Here is a 24261-nt window from a genome sequence, read left to right as displayed (position 1 = left end):
CAAAAGAAACAATCAAGAGCACGAAGAGAGAACCTACAGAATGGGAGAAAATCTTGGCCACCTGCGTCTCAGATAGATGTTCATTTCCAGTATATGCACAGAATGAGGATTCTCGACAGCAGAGACTGTCTTATTTGGCATGTGACTGACACAGAGGAGAGGTTTAAAAACTAGATGAACAAATGAGCAAATGACAAAAAAAGGGGGGTGCTGATTGTGCCACTTCTGTGCTGGGCCTGCCGAGTGGACAGGATCTCCCCCATACCTACCGCCATCAGATGGGACCCGCTACTGCTCTGTGCTCAGGGGGTAGATGCTCTTTACTGGTCTTTCCTTTTTTGCTTCAGCCCCGGGTAGTCAGTACGTGACTTACCCTCTGGGGGCTGTGGGAACCCGGTTATTTATCCTTTCCAATCTTCAAGTTCCCATGTGCCAAATGATCTCCCCTTCGGATGGTACTGAACAGAACTGCTGTGGAACTGGAGGAGGTAAAGCCAGGTGTGTGGTCAGGACTGTGCAACTGGTTGATGTAACTGAACTGGGAAATGGATAAAGAAATGCAGGCAGGCGCAGAGGCTGTCAGAGGGAAAAGCGCCTTACGTAGGACACCCCGACGTATTCTCTCCCTAATCCACAGCTCTGGTCTCTGGAGAAACTAGAGACATGCGTCTCCTGTGCTGGGTTGGAGTGGGAAAGAAGCCTGGTTTATCATCACGTGAAATGAAATGAGTTACAAGCTCATTCCTCCCCTCCCAAATCCAAAAGCTAATCCCCAGTTTGGTAATCAGTAGGTGACGGTTTGAGGATCTGAGGCTGCCGATGACCAAGTCCAGGACTGGAGGCCAGGAGTGTGCTTTCTGCTCAGCCCCATGCTGGGTCCTCTGGGCCTCGCTTGCAGATTGACAGAGTACAGAGAGAAAACACTGCACCTGCAGCGGGAAGTAGCAGAGCCAGCAGAACCAACCCCCAAGAAGGAATGGTGAGCTGGAACTAGCTCATCCTGGCTTCCCAGGAGCAGACTGTTGGTATCTCAGAAATTTTATCAACATGTTAAACTGTCAGTCACTTGAAATTGGCATGGTGAGAGCATTTTCTCTGGCAAAGTTGGCATGCACCGCAAATCAGGGCTTCTCCCTACCCCTCCAGAATCTGTTCACCTTCACTGAGAGGATCCCAAAATGTAAGCCTTTGAGGCAGGCTAAGGGAGTGGTTTTGCATGCAGTCTGTGGAATCACATAGAGCCAGGCTGAAATCCCAGCTCCACTAGCTAGCTGTGTGATCTTGGGCAGATTATTTAACCCCTCTGAGCCTGTTTCCTCATTGTATAATGGCACCAATGCATTGACTGTATGTGTATGTGCCAGGTATTGTCCCCAGCATTTATACATATTAACTCATTAATTCCTCACAACAACCTTGAAGAAGGAACTATTATTATTCCCAAGCTATAAAAGAGGAAAAGCAAGGCAAAGAGAGATTAGGAACTCTTCCAAGATCCCACAGCTTGTAAAAGGCGGAGCCGACAGAGGATACAAAGACAGGCAGCTGGCGCAGACTCTGCCCTCTTCTGATGCTGTCCAATGTGGTCCCAAGTCTGGCTACTTGTGGCTGTGGAGGACTTGAAATGTGGCTGGTTGGAACTGAGATGCACTATAAGCATGAAAACTTTGTGCAGAAGAGGAATTCGAGACACCTTACACGTAGAAATTATATAACCTAGAGCCAGGTGCGGTGGTGCACACCTGTAATCCCAGCACTCAGGAGGCTGAGGCAGGAGGATCGCTGGTTCAAACCCAACCTCAGCAAAATCGAGGCCCTAAGCAACTCAGTGAGACCCCGTCTCTCAATAAAATACAAAATAGGGATGGGGATGGGGCTCACTGGCTGAGTGTCCCTGAGTTCAATCCCCAGTACCCCCCCAAAAAAATTATATAATTTAGGATTTTTGAGTTAAATAAAAAGTATTATTACAGTTCATTGCACCTGATTCTTCTTACTTTTTTTTTTGTTTGTTTGTTTGTTTTTGAGGGAAGAAGTATCAAAGATTCAACCCTGGGGTGCTTAATCCCTGAGCCACATCTCCAGCTCTTTATTTCTATTTTGAGACAGGGTCTCGCTAAGTTGCTAAGGGCCTCCAACTTGTGATCCTCCTGCCTCAGCCTGCTGAAATGACAGAGGTGTACCACCCCGCCCAGCTTCTTCTTACTTTTAAAACATAGCTACTGGAAAATTTTAAATCACACTTGGGACTTGCATTCTAAGTCTTCGGGTAAGTGCTTTTGTACCCTGACCTCACAGTTGGTTGTAGGCATTAAACCAGTGACTGCAAGGTGAGACCCTTGTCAGTGAGATCAGCGGTTTTCAAATGTCAGAGCAAGAGCTGGGATTGCAGAAGAGGAGACCTCAAGGTGTTCTCTCAGGTGGCCCCTTCCCCCTGATCACCATCTCCATGGATTTGGAACTCACCAGGGTGGGGATCTTTGGATGCTCTTGAGCTCTAGCATTCCCCCTCTGTGATTTCAGAAGTGAGGAAGACTAAATGTCCATAGCAGTGCTCTTTAAATGATCCTGGGAAAATACTGCCATTTTGCTTGGAGACTCCCAAGGGGCTGGTCACAGATCTGAGCAAAGTACAGAAAGGGAGGTTTGCGTGAGGTTTGTCTCCCACAGGCCCGTGAGTTGGAAGCTTGGTCCCTGGTGTGGTGGTGTTAAGAGGTGATGGGATCTTTCAGAGCTGGGTCTTCCTGCAAGATAATTGGGGGGGGGGGGGGTGAGTAACTGCCCTCAGAAGGGATTAATGCAGTTCTCATGGGAGCAAGTTGATATTTTTAAACAGTGAGTCTGACCACCCTCTCCAAGCTTTCTAGGCTTCCTGTCTCAGCTCTGATCCCTTTCACATGCATTCCTACTATTGTGATGCCAATTGACATGAGGTCCTCACCAGAGCGGAGAAGCTGGCACCACAACCTTGGACCTCCAGAACCATGAGCTAAATAAACCTCTTTTATTTACAAAGTATCCAGCCTCTGGTACTTTGTTATAACAACAGAAAAGAGCCTAATACAAACATCATGACCTGTGTGGGAGGGTCCACTCTGGGCTTCTGGATTTTGAAGTACACAGGATCACACATGTAGCACTTTTGTATGTCACCTCTCCACTTCTGCTCCCTCACAATCTGCCAACTCCTCACCCACTCAGAACCTGGGAAGGCCCTAGGCCCCCAGGTCCGGGGATGACAGATGGTGACATCGGACCAGGTACTACAATGATTTTGCTGTCCTGAAGGCAATTCCGGGCTCCACCAGGCCCAGTGTCTGCCAGGCAGCCGCCCAACTCTTCCTCCAGCCCGCGCCCCTGGCTCTGATGTAGTATGTGTGGACGGACAGGGAGGGCAGCCAAGTCTTCGCCGGGCTCTCTAACAAGTTCCGCGGGTCTGTTTGTTAAAGAAAAATTCCAGTGGGCGCATCCAACACATGGAACTCAAGTACAGAAATCATATTTATCCACCCCACTGCCAAGGAGATCACATGCCCCGTGAGTCACTCCAGATGTGCTCAAAAACAGAGACTCTGTGTGGAAGCCCAGTCCCCAATCCCAGGGAGAGTTGGATTAAGAGAGGTGCCGACTCCGTCCCACCCAGGAGGCAGTGGCTGGCCTCCACCCTGCGGAGGCGCGCAGAGGGCATTTCTTCCCTCCTGGAAAGGGAAGGGAGGTAAGAATTCTCCCTACGTCTCCCTGGGAGGAACTCCAGGTCCACCTGTAGCCACTGGGATCCCACCTGGGCTGAGGGTCCATTCTTCACCTTTTGAGAGGAAAAGATGGATTGGAAGACGTTGGTGCTCCTGCTGCTCTATTCCCACGCTCAGGCTACGGTGTCCCACAGGTGGAGCAGGGGTGAGTTGCTTTTGATTCATTGGTTGGTTGGACGCTCATTCTTCTTTCTTAAAAATGATTAGGGGCTGGGGCTGGGGCTCAGGGGTAGAGCGCTCGCCTCGCAGGTGTGAGGCCCTGGGTTCGATCCTCAGCACCACAGACAAATAAAGATATTGTGTCCACCTACAACTAAAAAATAAATATTTCTTTAAAAAGGCAGTGAGCGGAGGGAGAGGAATTAGAAGCCCCTGCCCTCTTTTTGCCTCCTCTCTGCCAGTGCACTTTGATGGGGCCCCCGTGTCAGGACATGATGGGAAATGACACCGGGAATCATGGGAGCTGCTGATTTGGGAACTTGGTCAAGGTAGAGAACGTAGAGGGCATCCCTCTGTGGGGCCAAGAGACAGCTGGGCTCTGCATCCTAGCGTGCAACAGACTCCCTCTATTTCCCACTCAGCTGTGCGGCTGTGGCAGAGCCTCTGGAGAGCAGGTAGCAAGGTCTTCTGCCTACATAATGGAGTCACGGGCGCTGGGGTGCAGGAGGCCTGCTCCCTGGGTGGCCTGGACAGGGGACTCTCAGCCTGGGTGGCCAGGAGGGAGGTCTCCATGCTGCCCCCGACCAGAAGTGGATGCATCTTTGCGGCCGGGTCAAGCTGGCCAGTGGCAGTGAGGAAAGACCCCCTTGGGCACCCAGAGCACTGAGCCACTCCCACTGGAGTGGCAGGGCCACCAGGGAAAGGAGAGACCCCTGCAAAGGCTTTTGTCTCGTGGCTGAATTCCTCTCCCTCAGGATGTCACTCCCCAGAGCTGGGATGGCCTCTCGTCTCTGTGTCCTGGGACTGGCTCCGGCTCACAGTGCTGATGTACTCAGGGGTCACCAGTCAGGCGAGGAGGGACCGAGAGTGCCACCCACCCTGCGCCAATAGAACTGAAATCTTTCCACTGCCTGAAGTCAACTGAGTTCATGTTCCCAGAAAGAACTGGAAGAAGAACGGGGTGTCCTGAGGTCAGATGGTACCGGCTTCTAGAGACCCCAGTCGGAGGAAGGCTGGGGTGGTGACCTGGGATGCAGAACTGCTTCCCAAGGACAGGACCAGGGAAGGAAGGAGGGTGGGGATAGCATCCTGGAGGGGAAGGAAGACTGTGAAACGGAGGGGTGGGGGCAGCAGAGCCAGGCCCTTAACGCTGGATTTTATTTCTTCCTGTGGAAGCCTGACACTGGGAACCTCCCAGTCCTCTGAGCCGAACAAACCACTGCTGCCCAGGGCAAAGAACACCCATTTCCCTCTCTTTTCCCTGACAGCCTCTTTCATGCGCATGCCACACATGTACACATGCAGACACACCCCTCCCTTCTCAAGGTATGCACAGACTTCAGGCAGCAATGGAAGCAGAGAGCAGAGACTTCCAGAGCTTGGGTTCTGCCACCTACCCCGGGTCACACTGGGGGAACAGCTTCATTTACCTATTAAAAGGGATCATAATATCTCCTCTTCCTAAAGCCTAGCCCGTTAGAAAGTCAAAGAAGCCAGGCACAGTGAGTGGTACACGCCTGTAATCCCAGGGACCCAGGAGGTTGAGGCAAGAGGATGGAAAATTCAAGGCCAGCCTGGGCAACCTAGTGAGGCTCTGAGTAACTTAGGGAGATCCTATCTTGAAATTAAAAAAAAAAAAAAAAAGAGTGAGTTGTGGGGGAGGAGCTGAGGGGCAAAGTGCCTGTATGTATGGGTGGTGGTTTCAATCCCCAGCACTGCAAAAAAAGAAAAAGAAGAAAGAAAGAACAACAAAAAAGTATAATGAGATGATTTTACCTGTAATACAGCTTATAAACCCTCTAGCTACTTTAGGAGCTACCCTGTAAGGATAATTAATTGATTATTAATTGGCTGTGTGGTTGCTGGCAAGCCTCTTAACCTCTCTGAGTTGTAGTCACTAATAAATAACAAACTCACAATAACAAAACTTACCCTCATGGGGATTGGTTATGACCCTCATGAGGGTCATATTCAGAAATATAAATTAAAATGCTTTGTAAACAATGAAGCACTATATAAATGCTAGTCACTACCTAAAATTAAAAAAAAAAAACTGATATTTTTTCGTTAACGTTGAAGGCTCTCAACAGAGTCTGATAACACCCTGGAAGCAACTGCTCTGGCCCAGGTCCCCCTCACCAGGGCAGATCCATCCCCACCAGGGCCACAGTCTATATAAACACAGGAGGCAACAAAACTCTCAGGGAGGCTGTTGTGAGGCAGCAGGCGAGAGGGCTGGAGCCGGGGCTCCACTCTGGGTTCAGAGCCAGTGAGCTCTCACCCCACTCACCCCACCCCAAGTCTCACCCCAAGTCTTCCACGTGGCTGATTTTTTTTAAATGTTTAATATTTTTTCTGATTATACAAGGAATACACAATGCTTGTCAACTTTTTAAGATGAATGAGGGTCACACCCAAGTAGATGACAATTTTTCCAAATGCATGTTCCCTTCATCTTCACCCTTATCCCCCCGCCCCCGTCTCTAGCCCTGGCTCAGATGAATTCCCCTTGGAAAGAGTGCGAGGGCACCCTCTGCCTAGAAGGCCCCCCCTTCCATCTCCCAGTCCCCCACCCTCCCACCCCGTGGCCCTGCTCTCCACGTGGAAATGGAGAAATACACCCAAAGGGAGCCCGTGCTGGCCCACACCCTTCCCACCACGAGCCCAGCCTCTCCCTAAGAAGCGCTCTCTAGGATTCCACCTGGAAGGTGTTTCCACGCCAGGGTCCAGGATTGCCCACTCCAGTCCTCCAGCTTAAGACCAGGTAACTCACCTGTGGTCAGCACGACCAATCCAGGGTCACCAGACACACACAGCCCCTGTCCTAGCATACCTCAGGTCCTGCCAGAGCAGCACTGAGGGGGCGGACCCACCACGATTTTTTAAAAAATGGAAAATATGTATCTATTAATTGATAGGAACGCCCATACTGTTCTGTTTAAGAAGCAGTTTAGCCAGGCGCGGTGGTGCACACCTGGAATCGCAGGGGGTCGGGAGGCTGAGGCAGGAGGATGGTGAGGTCAAAGCCAGCCTCAGCAAAGGTGAGGCACTAAGCAACTCAGTGAGACCCTCTCAATAAAATACAAATCAGGGCTGGGGATGTGGCTCAGTGGTCAAGTGCCCCTGAATTCAATCCTTGGGTACTAGGAAAAAAAAATAGCAGTTTAGTTGGGGAAGGCTGGGACACTGCTTATTTGGTGGAATCTGTTGGCTCCTTTTCAGATGTGCACTTAGAGTTGTATGGGTTCAGGTCATGAAGGCTCTGGCTGGGGGCGGGGCCTGAGGTCGGGGCTCCGTGAGTGTTGGTGATAGACTGGCTGCACCTGCCCCTGGGTGTGCCACGCAAAGCCACCTCAGTATCTCCAGGAGGTAGGTGCAAGTGTGACCATTTATAGGTGACAAAACCAAGGGAGAGGCAAGAAGGGAGGTGCTCAGGTCACCCTGCTGCAAGGGGAGGGAGGGATCTGACCTGCGTCTCTCTGGCAAGGTCTCCCTGTCCTGGCTCGCCCCCTCTCCATCATCTCTTCACCGCCCCTGAGGGGTGGAGTGTCCCAGCCAAGGTGGCTACTCTCCGAAGCCCACTGAGGACCCCAGCACACGAGGAGAGACCCCACTACCTCTGAGCAGCACTGTGTTTCCAAAGGGCTGGCCCAGAGCCACAAAGTGAATGACATCAGTAGAATCTGGCAAAAGATCTTTCACAACGAGAGCTTTTCCTTTCCACACCCTTAGAGTCGCTTTGACTGATTCATTAAAACCACAGTGGGATTTTGGCTTGGTGTGGTCTGGAGTCTGGATCCTGTCCGGCAAGCTCTCTGGTGTCAGTGCACAGTTACGTGAAACAGGGGCGTCCCTGACATCTTCTACCGTAGTGACCATACTGCAGGGCTGGGAGCAGGGAGAAGGAGATGTTTTGAGTGTGAAAGGTCGAAGAGAAGGTCAGACTGCAAAGCCAGGCAGGCTGCTCTACTTCAGGGGCGTGTGGCTGCCTGTCCAGGTGAGGAAGTCTGCAGGGATACGGCCTGAGGAGAGAGCAACCACTGAGATAAAGTAAAAGTAGCTCCTTCCAGGCCAGAAGGAGGGCTCCTCTAGATAAAGTCAGAATGTGGGGGAGACAGAAGTCGACATGTACTTTCTGGTCATTAGCCAGGTCCTGGAACTGCAGATAGACTCAAGAAGCACCCCGTTAGAAAGAGGAAGGTTTTGCAAAGCACTCTGATTGGAAAGAGGCAAGTTGCGAGGCAGGGGTAGCAATGTGTTGCTATGTGGTTGTTTATTCATTCATCAAGGGTACCGAGCACTGTGCTAGGCACTGGGAATACAGCAGTGAATGGAACCAACAAAATCCTATACCCTCATGTAGCCCTTGATCCAGGGAGGGGACACAGAAAATGAACACGTAAGTAACATCTATGATATGTTGGGTGGGAACAAGGTAGGGACCAAGGTTGGAGCAAATGGAGGGTATGGTAGTCACAAAGGGCCTCACTGACAGAGCAAAAGACCCGAGAGGGCAGGGAGGGAGTCCTGCAGTCCAGGGAAGAATAATCCAGAAAGAAGGAACATAAATGCAAAGGCCCTGTGGCAGAAGTTTGCCTGGTGTGCTCAAAAACACACAGGAACAAAGGGGTTGTGAGGAGGCATGTGGCAGAGTGGTGTGAGCCAGGGGAGCAAGGAGTCCTGTCAGGCAGCTCCTGCTGGCCTTTGAAGGTCTTTGGGTCTGAGAGACATGGGTTCTGGGCGGAGGAGCCACATCGTCAGACCTGCGTTTCTGCGGACTCACTTGGGCTGCTGCGTTAAGAGTAGAACCAAGGCAGGGTCACTGCCGTTAAGGGGAGATGCTCATGGCCAGGACCAGGTGGCTGCAGAGGAGGTGGCAAGAAGTCGTCACATTCCCGATAATTTCTGAAGATACAGCCAACAAGATTTGCTGACTGGCTGGATGCAGGATGTCAAAGAAAGTCCAAGATGAAGGTTGAATGACAGAGAGAGGTGGGGGAAGGCTGGCGATGGGGCAGATGTGTGTGGGTGTTGGGGGTGATGGGAAGGAGAAGCAGCTACTGCACATCCAAACAGGAGATTCCAGTAGGAAATAGAGGAGTCTGGCCTGGAAACCAGGACAGCTGGAAGGTAGCACAGAAGTGAGTGTGGCTTGAAGAGGAAGGGAGCCCAGAGCACGAGGGAATGAGCAGATTGGGGAGAAGAGGGCGGCCAGCGAGCAGGGATTTTTTTAATTATGATGGAAGACATAGCAACGTGTTTCATGCTATTGTGAAAGATCCAGTAAAGAAGAGAAAATCCATGATGTAGGAAAGAAAAGGCTGCTGTGCCGGAGGGACGGACTCCTGGAGACTTCCTGCACACAAGGAAATTTGGGCTGTAGATGGGAGCGTGAGAGGAGAGCAGAAGAGAGATTGGTGTATGAACAGAGGGCAGGCAACCGGCTTCAGGAGGGAATGATGGAACAGTCACTGGAGAAAGGCAAGATGACAGGAATCGAAATGTGATGGCACTTTCAGGCCCGTGTGGGATGAGGGACGGTGAGTTTAAGGCGATCGTGTTTTTCTCCAGCCTCACGCAGGTGCGCAGATGCAGGTGTGGAGCAGGTAGGGTTGGGTTGTGCAAAGGAACGAGTGATTGCACAAGTGTCAAGTGATTGCAAAGGAACGAGAAGGGAACAAAGGAGCGAGCCCAGGGGCCATGCTGATTTAGCCCGGCATATGACTTTTTAATGTACATGCCTTAAAGAACGTGTTTTATACCAAACGCATTCATTCATTCGTCCATTTACTCCTTCACGATTAACTACCTGATCCTCCCTGAGGTCATTCAGAACTGAAGAATGTCCGGTGTTTGGACAGATGCATCCACAAAAAGAGGGCATTGTCCACCGTATCAGTGAGACTGGGTTTCAGAGTCCGGAAGATCTTGATCTTTAGCCTTATCTCAAACAAATTGGGTGGCCCAGGACAATTTCCTTAACCACCCAGTTCCTTCATCTAGAAAATGGGAAGTTAATGCTTACCTTTCAAGTCGTACCTGGAAAGCACAGAGCTCACGGCGGGGCACACAGTGGTTGCCCCCGAACTGTTATTATTTCTGAGCCTCACATTTCAACAGCTCTAGAATGAGGCCCAACAGTGTCCTGCAACAGGGGACATGGGTGGGACCTGCCATAACACATGAATCATGACTCTCCAGATCAGGTTCCTGGTCCACATGGCAGGACCTTTGGTGAGTGAATCACTTGTTCCCTGCGGGTTGGTCCGATATATCACAGCTGCTGGTTGTCCCCGGGAACTGGGGAGGAGAGGAGGAGCTCTCAGCTCCCTGCCCCAGGGGTAGCCTGTGCAGCAGACTTTCACGCAAGGAGACCAGTGAGGCCCAGGTGTGCCCAGAACAGGCACTGAGCAGTCCGCATAGGCACGTTCACATCCAAAGAAATACCTAGAGAACGGGCTGGGTGTGGGGGTTGAGTAAAGAAGAGAGAAAATGAATGGTCCCAGTTTTACACCCAGCAAAAGGTACCCAAAGCCAATGATTGACAAGTCTCTTGTCTGAGGCTCTGTGGTCCCCACTCTGCTCCCCGCTTCTCTCCCTTCTCTCTCAGGGAAGGTGCCATCGCTAATGGCCGCCCAGTGAAGAGCACTCAGGGCTGCCTGCTTGCTGAGACTGCACTATTACACCAAGCAATTCAACCTAATGGCTCGCAGGGAGCAGGGAGCTGAACTTACGGTGACCTCCATAAGTTTGGGGGATGGGACAGAAGGGAAAAAAAATCAGCACAACCTGAATACTCCCCAAGGCTGTTGTTTTATTTTGTTTAATACCTAGTTTATTTTTTTAACCATTCCAAAATATATATTGGGCCTGCACTCTGAGCCCTGCAATTATGCAGGTTTCAAGGTCATGCGGAGAAAACATAAAACACATTCCCTCCCTCCAGGACCTGGCAGTGCTGATGACACTTCCCAGGGGTTATCCAGCAGGATGGGAAGTGTGCAGAATAGATGATACCAGCAGCCTCAGGAGACAGAGAAGGAAACCAGTGTGTGGCTAGAGTTCGAGAGAGAGGCTTCCAGGGGAAGTGGGGTCCTTCTTCTAATGATGTAGAAGCAGATCTAGCCTCAAGATTTGCAAGTATGTACACGTGTGTGGAGCTGGCCTGCCCCTATTTTGACCATTGGCACTTCTGTCAGGATCCAGCCTTTATCATTATGGACAAGAACGTCTAGGAATAGTGTACATCTAACTTGTACCTCTATGTTTTGACATGGCCTGGAGAGAGCTATTTCTCGCCCACCACCTCCAGCATTATCAGCCCAGGAGAATATATCCTCTCCAGGTCTCAACTGGAGAGTCAGACTCTGGCCACTGCTCAGCCTCATAGCCCTCCAGCAGCCAAAGACGACTCTGTTCAAAGAACACAGTCAAGGCAATTACAGAAATATGGGGGTCTGTACTTCCAGGGGATGGGACAGATGCAGGAAGAGGGAAGGGAGAAAGGGACCCAGTTTAAAGATTCCAGTGCTCCCCACATCTACTTCCTCCAGCAGTCCTGGTTCCCCCAGGCGAGAGGACTGAGGCTGATTCCAACAATTTCCCCCAAACGGTTATTGTGAGGTATAAGAACAAGGGCTGTCGGAAATGACCTAGTATCCATTATTAAGCTCGGTTTTGAATCAGGAAGTATTTTTCTCCTCAATCCTGAAAACCAGGGATCCACCTGCGGTGAGCACGTGAAAAGAGCTGTTCACAGGGAAACAAGAAAGCCCAGGTCTAAGATGGCAATAACGTCCCCAGAGGTGACCACAGAGAGCCTCTCATCTGGAGCAGAGAGAGCTCCATGTCCGTGACATTCCCTCCCTGCCCCTTCTTTTGCTGGGGGATGAATTTTTTTTTTAAAGGAAAAAGTACTTTTGCCAGGTGCGGTGGCGCACGCCTATAATCCCAGTGGCTTGGGAGGCTGAGGCAAGGATCAGGAGTTCAAAGCCAGCCTCAGCAAAAGCAAGGCACTAAGCAACTCAGTGAGACCCTGTCTCTAAATAAAATACAAAATAGGGCTGGGGTTGTGGGTTCAATCCCCAGTACCCACCCCCACCCATCACAAAAAAAAAGAAAGAAAGAAAAGAAAAAGAAAAGTACCTTTAATTTTGCAATAAGAAAGAAATTCTAGGAAGAGAATTAAAGACATGAAATTGCTCTGGAATCCTATCCTGAAGAAGGGGTTCACTTGATCCAGGACCCGGTATCCTGGTATCATATTCTATCAAGAGAAATCAGAGGCAAAGCTTCGCTCACGTTGCCCTCCACTCATTACTTCAGGCTCTGATAGGGACACGCAGACATGAAGCCATCTATCCCAGCCCTTGGGAAACTTGTAGTATCCATCATAAGTGAGTGACTGAGAAGACAATATTTCAGCAATTCTGCATCCTATGTACTTCTTTTGAGAAGCAGGGGATTCCTAAGTGAGTTTTTCAGGTAATTCTCTGTCAGCTGAAAATGTTTCCATTTCTATCACCTCTGATGGGAATCTTTCTAAACTGCTTCACACAATTTGACCTCTTCTCCGTGGCTCAAGGGCACCATTATCAACTAGCAGGTCTGTTATGGCTGGTTACGCAAAGTAAGTTTGCCCAACTCCAGGAGGTGCTGCTCATGTTGTAATCTGGTTTTTACAGTTCTTTCTCCAGTTTTCTGGTAGATTATAATCAAGTGCCTTGAAGAAGCTGCACCTTTTCCTATCTGTTGGCAGCGTGTTTACCACTGTGACAGGTGCAAAGAGGGGCTGAGCAGAGGCAGGGGCTGTTTGCTCCTAGTCTGATGTGACCCTGGAAAACAGCTGCCTGTGATGATCTTCCTGCATTCTGTAACAGCCTTCTCTTTCTCTTGTCCTCAGCCAGTTCCCAGTTCTCCCTATCCTTTGTTCCTCTAAGCGCTACACTTCTAAATCAATCACCGGAGAACAAGGTGAAGTCACAGACTCCATGCTAAATGCATTGCTAAATCTCATGGCTCTTAGGGGAAACCCCTGAGCAGACCACAAAATCTCCTAGAGTCAGGTACTGGGGTCTTGTGGCAGCTCTCTTCCTTTGTTACTTGGGTTCAAATTTTTGGCAGCTGTTTTGTAGATGGCTAGGGTAAGCAGAAGTCTGATTCTCTGATTGACAGCATGGTGAAAAAGTATAATCCAGTACTCCATAGTGATTAAAAAAAAGTGCTCAGTTGTGTGTTTATTAGAAAACGATATTTGGGGAACTCACTTGCTGAACTTAAGGGGTTTTGTTTGCTGGCTCCCATCTGTTTTGATTTATTTTTGCTTTGTTTTAATATAAGGTCTCTAGCACAAACGTACCCCTAGGCGTATATATTTTTCAACACTTTCTTGGATGGTTCTGATGAGCACCCAGGTTTGAAGATGCTGGCCTGACGTGCTTTCTGAGACACACCAGGGGAGTCCATCACCTCTCCCCAGGCTAGGTCAAGATGCACAGGCTACCTTCATGGTTAAGTGGAGGGTGGTGGTCTGTGTGCACAGCAACCCACAAGCTTACTCTCGTTTCTTTTAGCAAAGTTCTTCCCTGCTGCTCATCGGCCAAAGAAGTCGTCATCTATGCCGTTGAACCCAGTCCTGCAGACCTCCCTAGAGGAAGTGGAGCTGCTTTACCAGGTAGGGAGAGGAAAAGGGGTCAACCCAAGCTCTTTCCACAGCTGCCTCCCAAGTGACTGTGTGTGATAGTGACAAGAGCTGTGTCCTCAACCATGCCTGGCTTCATGCCTTTCCACAATCCATGTATCTCACCAGTTCCTGCTGGCTGAACTTGAGATCAGCCTTTCTTTATCTTTTTTTTTTTTTTTTTTTTTGGAAAAGAAGAGATGACCCGTCTGAGTCCCTGAACGGGAGTGGCCTGAGCTGCGGTAGGGAATGGAGGTCATAGAATCCTGCCCATCCCCAAGGAAGGAATTGCTCACACCTCCTCTCCTTCCCCATGAGCCTGAACAGGGAATGACAGAATTAGCAGTTCAGCCCAGGCAAACTCGAGATTAGATTTGTCCCACAGGTGCCACTGCCCACACTCAGGCACCAGAGTGTGGCCGATTCCGAGCAAAGGTTTGGAGGCTGACTCGTCCATAATGTCTAGGCAAGGCCACGCTGGGATCTGGGTGCAGTCCCTAAGGCCGTAGACCCTGTCTGCTGGAACAGCATTGCTGTCTGGCTGCCCTGCTAGTCCACGGAGGTTTCCAGAAGCCTGAAAGGGTCTCTTCTTCTGCCACTCACACCTGCCCCACTGAGATCCTACTCCTCCAAACTACAGAGCAGATTTCCTGAGGGCTGTTTGTTCAGGTCAGTGGTACAATCCCAGGTTTGATTTCTGAGCTTTAATTCTTCAGCAGTGTGACCTTGCATAAGCCACTGGTTCTCTCTAGGCCTAAATCTCCTCAATTGTTATATGAAAAAGTTCAATTATGGCCCCCCAAATTCCCCTCCAGCTTTTATATCCTGTGACTGTGTATCAAAACAGTCTGGTTAGGAAAGAGACTGCCTGCAGCAGCCACACAACACAATTGAGCCAGGGAGATTTCAAACCCTGTCTTGGGGAACAGTCTGGCAAGACTTGAACTTGGGAGTCACAGAACAGAGCCAAGCTTTGGAACGATAACAGACGGTGTTGTGGAGACGGAAACAGAGCAGACTGGAGATGTGGAGTCATCTATCCAGGTATTTATCAGGTTCTTCCTGTGTGCCTGGTGCTGGGCAGGGACGAGGATGGCAGACCCAGACCCTATTCTTACAAGCTGATAAGAGTCCAAGACAAACCTCTGTATCCCACTGAATTCCCAGCACAGTTTTCTGCATCCTTTAAATCTCAAGTTCTGCTTAAAAATTATCCAAAATAATTTATGCTTTAGAAAATTCTTTGTGGGTGAGAGGGAAGAAGGGACTGATCTGGGACACTAGAAACAATAATTGGTCACTTAAATAGTGGCCATGGACCAGGCACTGTCATACTTGTCCATATTTGTCTTATGTACCCCTCATGATATCCTGATATCCCAGTATCCCTCCTTTTGAGGAGAAGGAAAGTAAGGCCCAGAGAAGTGAAGCAATTTGTCCAAGGTCACGTAGCAAGCTTAAAGATCAGAAGTGAAGCCCAGGTCTCTTGGATCCAAAGCTCTTTCCACAGCTGCCTCCCTAAGTGACCATGTGTGATAGTGACAATTGCCGTGTCCTCAACCATGCCTGGCTTCATGTCTTTCCACGTTCCCTATCTCACCAGTTCCTGCTGGCCGAACTTGAGATCAGCCCTGACCTGGACATCTCCATCAAGGACGAGGAGCTGGCCTCCTGGAGGAAAGCCTTGAACTTCCACACCATCTGCAATGATGTGATCCCCAAACGCATCCCAGACATCCGCCGGCTGAGTGCCAGCCTGTCCAGCTACCCTGGCATCCTCAAAAAAGAAGACTTTGAAAGGACACTGCTGACCCTCGCCTACACAGCCTACCGCACGGCCCTGTCCCAAGGGTATCAGAAAGACATCTGGGCCCAGTCCCTCCTTAGCCTCTTCCAGGCCCTGAGGCATGACTTGATGCGATCCTCAGGCTCTGGAGTGTCTCCCTGAGAGGCTGGCCCACATCAGGGCCTTGAAACAGGGACCAGCACACACAGTAATCCAGAAAGTTCACTCTCTACTCCAACATGTACCATCAACAGAGAGTGGCAGAGATAGAATAAGAGTAACTCCATGCTCTTCTGCTCTTGGTGCTTCCTGACACACACCCCTGATTGGTGTCATAATGTGACCTGGGCAGAAAGAAAGGACTAAAGGGGTATTCAAGATACCTCCAGATGCAGGATGGTTTGCCGGGTGATGCACAGAAGTCCAAGATGTGCTTTGACCAGAGAAGTTGCCACACACACACACACACACACACACACACACACACCCTTGAGTGAGGATAGAGTAGATATCATAGTTTTAGGCATGGCTTGAAGACGGGAAACAGATTCCTTTGGTGCTAAGGGACCAGGGTGCTAGAGGAAGGGGTTTGGGGAAAGGGACCTGTTTCCTAAGGTTCTACAGTAAATGTCAAAGAGGTAGATCCATACCCTAATAAACATGTGGTCAGTCCAGGATGTACTGGACTCTTCCAAAAGCCATCAAGAAGAATCAGCTAGAGAATCAGTCATTGTAAGACCTCTATGTGTCTTGACTCACCTTTGCTGAAGGTCAGTCTACTACAGAGGAGACACAGGAAGGGGGCTCTGAGAAATGGGGCCATTCCATTCATATCCTGTCTTTTGAACAAAGAGACTAAGCTAATGCAAAGAGGTCCTCCGAATGTCAGAGATGGCACCAACACCCAGGCCTATCTGGAATTGCTAAGCCTCATCAAATAATTAAGTGCTGCAAATAAAAGTGATTTTCAGTTGGCAGAATTTTACCGGTTCAAATGCCAAAATTTTCATTTTAAAAATATTGACTTGGTATCTATTTGAACCCTATGTATATGGTTTAAGCTTCTATTTGGTATCTTAAGATAATCATTTGGAACATTCTAAGGAAGGAGGCGGATAAGATAATCTCTAGGTTTCCTTCTATCTATTAAATTTCTACGATCACTTGCAACCGTGAAATGCTACAGGGAAGGGGTCTGGATCTGAGAGGTCTGCTGGGCTGTTAAGACCACCCTTGCAAGACCTGGGCTTTGCCCACTGTGTCCAGTTCCTAGGTTTTCGCTGCCCATCAGGCTGTTGGAGCCCACCTTCACAGTTTGTTCTTCTTTAGCTTCCATTGCCTGCAAACCGAGGTAGCTCGGCTTCTGAACTCTGTTAATGAGAGTTAACAGATGAAGGCCTCTGCTATAGGAAGGAACCCGTGTTCTGATACAGATTCCTCACCAGCACAGAGATCTTTCCAGCTTCTCCTCCTAGGTTTACTGCTAGGTTCCGGAGGCTAACACTGTAAGAACTCTGATCTCTGGATGAGTTGAATTCACTGGGCTAAACTTGATTCTTTAAAGAGTATTTAATAATCACCATTTGATGATCATGAGGTCCAGGCTTCCTCAAAATCTTTGAACAAAAGAGCTGCCTGTCAGCACTAACTGCATGGTCTGTGGAGAAATATCGAGATGCCAGAGAAGGCATTTATTGTCCGAGAAAAATACAGCTTTGCATCCTGATACTCTCAGGCTCAGAAGTTTAATAATTCTTAGCCTCTCTGTCTTTCTCACTCCCTGATTATACCACTCTTCCTTTCCTCAAAGGCAGATTCTGATGTGTGCTTTTTTTTTTTTGCTCAATATTTCTCTAACATTACATGTTCTCTTTGATGCAGTTGCTCTGCTTCTCTCTCTCTTTCTCTCTCTCTCTCTCTCTCTCTCTCTCTCTCTCTCTCTCTCTCTCCTTCTATCTCTATCTCTCTTTCTTTTCCATTCTTTCCATTTTAGTTTTTGCCTCTGTTCCTCTATATTTTGGCCCAATTCTGATTTTTTTTTTTTTTTTTTGCCTGTACTGGGGGTTGAACCTCAACCCTCACACATGCAAGGCAGTTGAATGAGCTACAGAGCCAGCCCTTTTTAATTTTTATTTTGAAATAGAGTCTCTCTAAATTTCCCAGGCTAGCCCCAAAACTAGCCTCCTGCCTCAACTTCCCAAGTTGCTGGGATTATAGGTGTGAGCCACCATGCCCAGCTCTGAATATTTTTCTTTCTGTTTTTTATACATCTCCAGATCCCTTCTAGTTGGCTTCTGCTCCATCTCTCTTTATCTGCCTTCCCATATTATCACACTCAGTGTCATTCAGTTTCCTTTGAACAGAGCAAAGGTCAATGTACAAACAGGGTTAGGATTGCCCAGGGATGGACCTCAAGCCTACCTTCACTCCCTGTACCTTCCTGGATGTGGGGTGGGAAGGAGACTGGCCCTTATTCTCAGTGCCTGGATACTGTGCAAGATGGTCAGTCTTGTATCCCACTCGGAGAGTCCACTCCCATCAGAATGGGTCTAAGAACTTTCTTGTACTCAGAATCACCAGGTGGAAAGACCTATCTGTATAGTTCCTGCCTACCATGTTAAACAAAGTGGCTGCTCCCAGGAGTAAGAGATCTGTAAATAGGAGGACCCTTCCCCACTGGGAGCAATGACAGCTCATTCACTCAGCAACAAAGAATCAAAAGACACTTTATATTCATAAATTATGACAATCAATGACTAAAAAAACAGGGGGAAAGGGACAGGACATTTTTAAGAACAAATGAAGACTTCATTTTCAACAACTAGATTCTTAAACACTATTTTAATCTAAGATAAATTCTTACCCACAAAATGTCTTCAAACAATGGCTTCACTGACATACAAAATCATATATGCTCACCATCTCCACCCAAAAAACCCTATATCTTGCCCAGGGAACAACAGAGAAATAAGGTGAAAACAGACTCTCCCATTTGACCTCATGAGCATAGCACTCTAAACAATCACAATCACAGTTGGGCTGCATTTTGTCACATTTACTCACAGAATAATTTGGGGGTGGATGTTTGCAGTGGAAATTTGCCTGTGGCTTATGGGGCATTTCTGCCATTTCTATACTGCTGGTAAGTTTTAGTGTCTAAAAACTCCAGAAGCTTCCTGTACGGATGGCATCCTGGTGGCTCTCTCTGGTCATTCAAGAGACAATGACAAACATCAACATGCTGAATCTTTCATTGCTCTGTCATCTAACCTTGAATCTTATGATAAAATAAGTTACATAAAAGGTACGTCAAAAGGCATTTGTGTAGGTAAACTAGTCTAAAAAATCGTAATCTTAACTGTGTTTAAGCCTCCGGTACACTAGTGTTACATCTATACACATTGTTTGGCGGAGCTTCTTTTTTTGTTGTTGTTGTTGTTGTTATTATTATTGTTACTTTGTTTTTGTGGTGCTAGAAATCAACCCCAGGGTCTCCTGCATGCTACACAAATGTTCTACCACTCAGCTATATCCACAGTTCTGCATATTGTGCAACAGACCTCTAGAACCATCATTTTACTTTCTTTTTTTTAAGAGTCTGGCTACTTTTGATACCTCATTCAAGTGGAATCTATCTTATATGTCTTGAGCATTGGATTCTGGAAAGAGTTTTCTTTGTCTAGAAAATGGATAGAGTCCTGAAGGAGAACTACTGGTCTTACTGTGTTACTCGCCTTACCTAATTTTATTTAACAATATTCATCTGTGGTATAATAAAAATGCCACAGTCAAGTTACTAAACTCTCTGGAGTCTTGGTTATCTTGGATTAACTCACTAAAAGAATTTGAAGTGGTTCCTAGGTTCAGTAGTGGATACGACTTCAACAGCTGTTTACTATCCTCTGGTCTCTCTAATATTTGCAACCAAAACACCACACATATGGTCTTGTTCATTCTGAGTTTCAAAATCATTACAAAAATGAGGCCAGAATCTCATAAATACAAGAGCCAGGTTTTAATATATGAGTAAAGAGATGAGTCACCCTAGCCTGTCCTACAATGGCAAGATAACCTCAAAGATCGGAGCTATCCACAGGTGCACCTGCCTTAGAAGTCAAGAAGGACTGGATTCTTGGAGTCATTATACCTTTAGCCTGGGGATCATTTCCAACTGGTATAGCTGCAAACCTGAGAAGGTGCCATTTCTCAGATACTGTGTCTTGGAAAAAACATGAGTTTCATAAGCCCAGGCTCTGCTCAGCATCTCCCAGATCAGGGTAATATTGCCAAAGACCACCACTTAGAGAAGGTTGGGGGTTTTCTCTTTTGCTTGCTTGCTTTATTTCTCCCCAACCTCTTTCCTTTCCTTCCTTCCAAATCCACACATCCTCTCTGAGAAATGAGGCTACTGCTTCTCCCGATGTGTGAGCAGGAAAAATTCCAGTCTAACTGCCACTGGTCCCTGAAGTTGTCAAGTTCTCTGCCTTCCCACCTCTCCCTGGTATAGCAGCCAAAAGGGGCCTCCTGCTTTCTTTTTGGTACAAAACCTCAGAAAGGAGCATTTGGGCACCTACTCCAGCCAGAGACCACCAACATCAGGCTCAAAGGGACTCTGAAATAACACAGGCGTCTGGACTTCTCCAGAGAGGCAGCTTCCCTCCTGCTTCTCCCAGATGCTCAGCAGCCTCTCTTCCAGGGCCTTTTCTGGGGGCTCAGACCCTTGTATAGCCCCAGGTGCTGAAGAATTGACTGTGGCCAGCAGGGATGTCTGAAAGGCTTACTATCCTCCACTCTGAGACAAATTCCTTGCCACCCTGTCCTCTTCCTGAGGACCAGGTCAGCAAGTGGCCCTCCCAGGGAAAGCTCTGTGTCCCATGCCCAGAAACATCAAAGCAGAGCTTGGGGAAGTGGAATTATGTTTACCATGATGGTCACCACTCGGGCCCCTAGGATGTTTGAGAAACAGAAAAATAAGCGTTGCCTGCTGCCTAGGTTCCGCAGACTCAGCAGGCCCCTACTGTGACCAATCAAAAACTGCCTTTGGAAGAGATACTGACACATTCTTTTCAACCTGCTGATTGGCTTTGAAGAATGGGCGGAGCTACTACTCCAGCCTGGCTTTCCATTGGTGGATGAAAGTTCAAGGTGGGCCTCCAGAGGGTTTTTGTCCTGTGACAAAAAGGAATGTCTTGGGGATTTTCTTCCCCCCTGCTTTGGAGGCCCAGGCTCAGGGCCAATTATAAGTAGGAAACCAATTTGAAGGAAAGAAGTTGGAAACGAGTTAGGGTGCCAGGTCCTGGGAGAGAGCAGCAGCCCCATCTGAGGCCTGCAGAGGCCTCTGACAGACTCAGGTGCTTGTTTTAAAGGGAAAGGGCTTCCAGAATTTACCAACAGCGAGCCAGCTAGGAGGTGAGAGAGGTACTCCCCAAATAGGCCATCAGAGGGAGGGGAAATGACAGAGAGCACAGTATGCTCTTAGCATTTTTATTTTTTAAAGATTTTAAATGATTCTTCAAAGCCAAACAGCAGCAAAGTGTGGGTTTAAGAGGGCTTTTCCCGATGGCTAGAATGAGGTTGCTCTCTTGCTAACCACGCGGAGAGGGAACCCACTATGCCCCCGTTTATCATCCTTTCCCAGTTCCTTCTCGCTGGTCATAAGACCACGCTCATCAATCCCACCTAAGGCCAAGGCCAGGAGCCCAGCCCTCGGTGGGAACGGGGGTAGAACAGCCCTCCTCTTCTGCCCCCAAGACCAGAGAGGACTCTTGGGAGCCAAGAAAGGTTTAAGAAGTCTTCCTGGACAGATGCCGTGCGTAGTGAGGACCAAAGGCGCTCCGGGCAGAGCAGGTCCAGGGGCGCGGAGAAGAGATAGGGCCACCATGGGCCTTCTTCAGGGCCTTCTTGGAGCAAGGAACCTGCTGTTGGTCGTCTGCGTTCCGCTGCTGCTGCTGCCTCTGCCCATCCTCCACCCCAGCAGCGTAAGTATCCACCTGTGCCTCTCCAGGGCCTGGAGTCAGTGGGAGGGCAGAGAAGGGAGATGGGGAGGCAGTGGCGTGCTTATGTAGTACCCACAAGTGGGTTATTGTGGGACTGAAGGAATGCACATGATTTTCTAGAGGAGACCAAAATGACTTCTTTCTAAAAACTGTCATATTCACTCCTCCATCTCAGTGCCAGACCCCCAACCCTCTGATATTCAGCTCAGTGGGGACAGAGTGAGGGATGAGGCTGAAATGACTAATGTGTGTTGCACAAAGCTGAGGACCAGGCGATGGATCCATAAGAAGGACACACTGGTGAGCAGTTACTCATCAGGAGTCAACCTGTGACCATCTTTATGTGAGAGCAACTAGAGACACAGGAAGACCACCTGTCATGACCCAGAGAAGGATGGGGAAGGAGGGCATGGTGGAGCCTGTGTCGGGTCTGTGGTCAGATCACAGGGGGCTCTGATTATCAGAATTTGAAAATCTTGGGAACTTTCGAGAAGAAAGTTTAAGTTAGAAACAGAGCTTGATGTGTTGCCCTGGTCGGTGCATATGATCCTTTTGTTATTTTTAGCCTCTGTGTTTCTCTCTCTGTGCTCTTGAAAGACAGACATAAAATGATATGAGCCCCCAAACCCTAGACTGTGACTTAATTTTTAACCAGCATTGTTTAGCAGCATCAGCTCTGCATTTGGCTGCCTTTTGGCCTCTTGCTTTCTGCCTTTCCTTCTTCCCCTCTGTTCTATCTGTGGCTTTATCCCTACCTCCAGCTGTCACCTGCCTTGAGATTTCAGGAAGAATAAGCTAAGTCAGGCTGGTTCTGATCATTGGGGGTGGGGTGTCTCCCTCTGCACTCCTTAAGTAACTTGGTAACCAAGATTAAGTTAAAAAGTTAAATAGAGGGGATTAGGATGGTTCTTAAAAACAAGCTGGCTTATGTCTTTAGTAAAATAAATACCCCAGCATGCCAGGCAGACGCCGAGTAACACTGGACTGGGATTAGCAGCCGGTTATTACTGCTGACATTTTTCCTGGACTACTTTGTCCAAATGGGCCTGATTTTTTTTTTCTTTTCTTTTCATGGTATTTTTTATTCAATGTCAAGTTGATTTCAGGGAATGCTAACAAGAGACACATTACCCTCTTCTCCCTAGTGCTTATTAGGGAGGCCTGCTTTTCTTTAAATCAACCCTACCTTTGGGGACCTTAACCAATGCCCACAGGAGTGACAAATTAGGGCCCAGCACTGACTATGTCTTGTACCCATCCTTCAGCTGTTGCATCAGACTTTTAGATTCTGATATTTCATGCTAAAAACTCCTGGATGAATTTGCTTGCACTGGGCTGCCATTAAGAGAAGTGGCTGGGACCTGGGCAGGAGCACCGGGCCTATAGTTTTGATGGTTCTTCAAAGTGACAAGCCACCATTACACATTAGGAGGAATCAAAATGACTTTCCCCTTTTTCTTGCCCATCTCTCTAACACAGGAGTCCAGACTGTTTATCATATTACAGAAGAAGAGGGCAATGCTGGGGTTATAGCTCAATGGTGGAATACTTCCCCAGCATGCATAAGACCCAGGGTTCAATCCCCAATATCAGAAAAAAAAAGAGAGGAGGAAACGAGAGGGGGCATCTATCAGTCATTTTTCCATGTCCCCAGTAGGGTAAAACTTGCACCCCAACTTCCCAAGCTAAATTTTACAAAGGGCCCATTGGTCATTTAAGACAGCAAATGAACAGATTTCAAGCCTTGTCCTCGAGTGGGATGCCATAGGGGTGGAAAAGGGGCAGATCTGAGGCTAAGTTAGTAAGTAGCAAGTTAGGGAACATTCTACATGGAGAAATGTCAATTTTGAACTCTTTTTTTTTTTTTTTTAAAAAAGGAGCAAAATAGAATTGACAACACTGTTTCTTAAAGACATTCCCTGAAAACCCACCAACTTCCATATTCCTTCCAGCCGCTGGCACTGAAATGGGCCTGAGGGTCCAGAGTGTTCTCCCTAGCAAGATAAAAGAGACTTGTCAGCTAATAGAGCAGTCCAGTCCAGCCAATATTAATTGAGCCATCTGCGAGACATGGGCCAGGTGCAGGGACATCAGACTTCTAGAATGGAACTTTGCAGAGTATCTTGGGCTGTGTGAATCCAGGCTTACCAAGGGCCTTTTGAGAAGACTGACAGGGGTAAAAAGGACATGGATGTAGATGCTGTGGGTGACCTAAGTGAGCAATATCTGAAAAGAACCTCTAAAGGTATTTTTTATCTGTTCTTCTGATCTAAGGAAAATCCAGATAAAAATGTTCTTAATCCTGATGGGTGAAGGTGGCTTCCTCTGGCTCCAAATCCTAATGATATTTGCAATACTATGTTTCAGACCCATCAAACTTTCAGATTCTGATATCTTATCCTTAAAACTCCTGGCTGAATTTGCTTAGACTGGGCTGGCATCAGGATCACAAATTCAAAGCCAACCTCAGCAACTTAGTGGGGATCTAAGCAACTCAGCAAGACCCTGTCTCTAGATAAAATGTAAAAAATAGGACTGGGGATGTGGTTGAGTGCTGTTGGGTTTAATCCCTGGTACCAAAAAATAAAGAGAGAGAGAGAGAGAGAGAGAGAGAGAGAGAGAGAGAGAAGCTGGAGAGTCTATCTCAGCTTGCCCAAATCCTCTAATTCAAATCAAAAGGCACATAGTTGAGAAAGTCTTCCTCTCCGCCCTTCTACTGTTGCTGCTCCTCTTCCTCTTCTTCTTTCTCTCTCCCTCTGTCTCTCTCTCTCTCTCTCTCTTTGTCTTCCTCTCTCTCTCTTTCACCTCTCTCCCTTTACTTAGGGCCTATAAGGATAAGGATCAAGACTTCCCAGTAAAGGACAGACATTCTGCTCCTCTATCTTCACC

General features: G+C 48.2%; 2 protein-coding genes across 2 annotated transcripts in view; both read left to right on the top strand.

Moving 5' to 3' along the window:
• Positions 1-3697: 3697 nt before the first annotated feature.
• Positions 3698-16340, top strand: FAM180A (family with sequence similarity 180 member A). Its single transcript, XM_081288297.1, has 3 exons — positions 3698-3897; positions 13484-13584; positions 15194-16340. The coding sequence occupies exons 1-3, from the start codon at positions 3822-3824 to the stop codon at positions 15536-15538; spliced, it is 522 nt and encodes a 173-aa protein (XP_081144423.1). The 5' UTR covers positions 3698-3821; the 3' UTR covers positions 15539-16340.
• Positions 16341-21240: 4900 nt separating this feature from the next.
• Positions 21241-24261, top strand: part of SLC13A4 (solute carrier family 13 member 4) — a 43749-nt gene continuing 40728 nt past the window's right edge. Inside the window, exon 1 of the mRNA XM_081287947.1 lies at positions 21241-21354. Coding sequence (XP_081144073.1) covers positions 21256-21354 — 99 coding nt within the window. The 5' untranslated portion in view covers positions 21241-21255. The remainder of the gene's footprint in view (positions 21355-24261) is intronic.

This window comes from Spermophilus citellus (assembly GCF_964194105.1).
Source record: "Spermophilus citellus genome assembly, chromosome: 3".
NCBI lineage: Eukaryota > Metazoa > Chordata > Mammalia > Rodentia > Sciuridae > Spermophilus > Spermophilus citellus.
The sequence above is the reverse complement of the archived record's forward strand: the minus strand, read 5'-3'. Positions and strand labels throughout refer to the sequence as shown.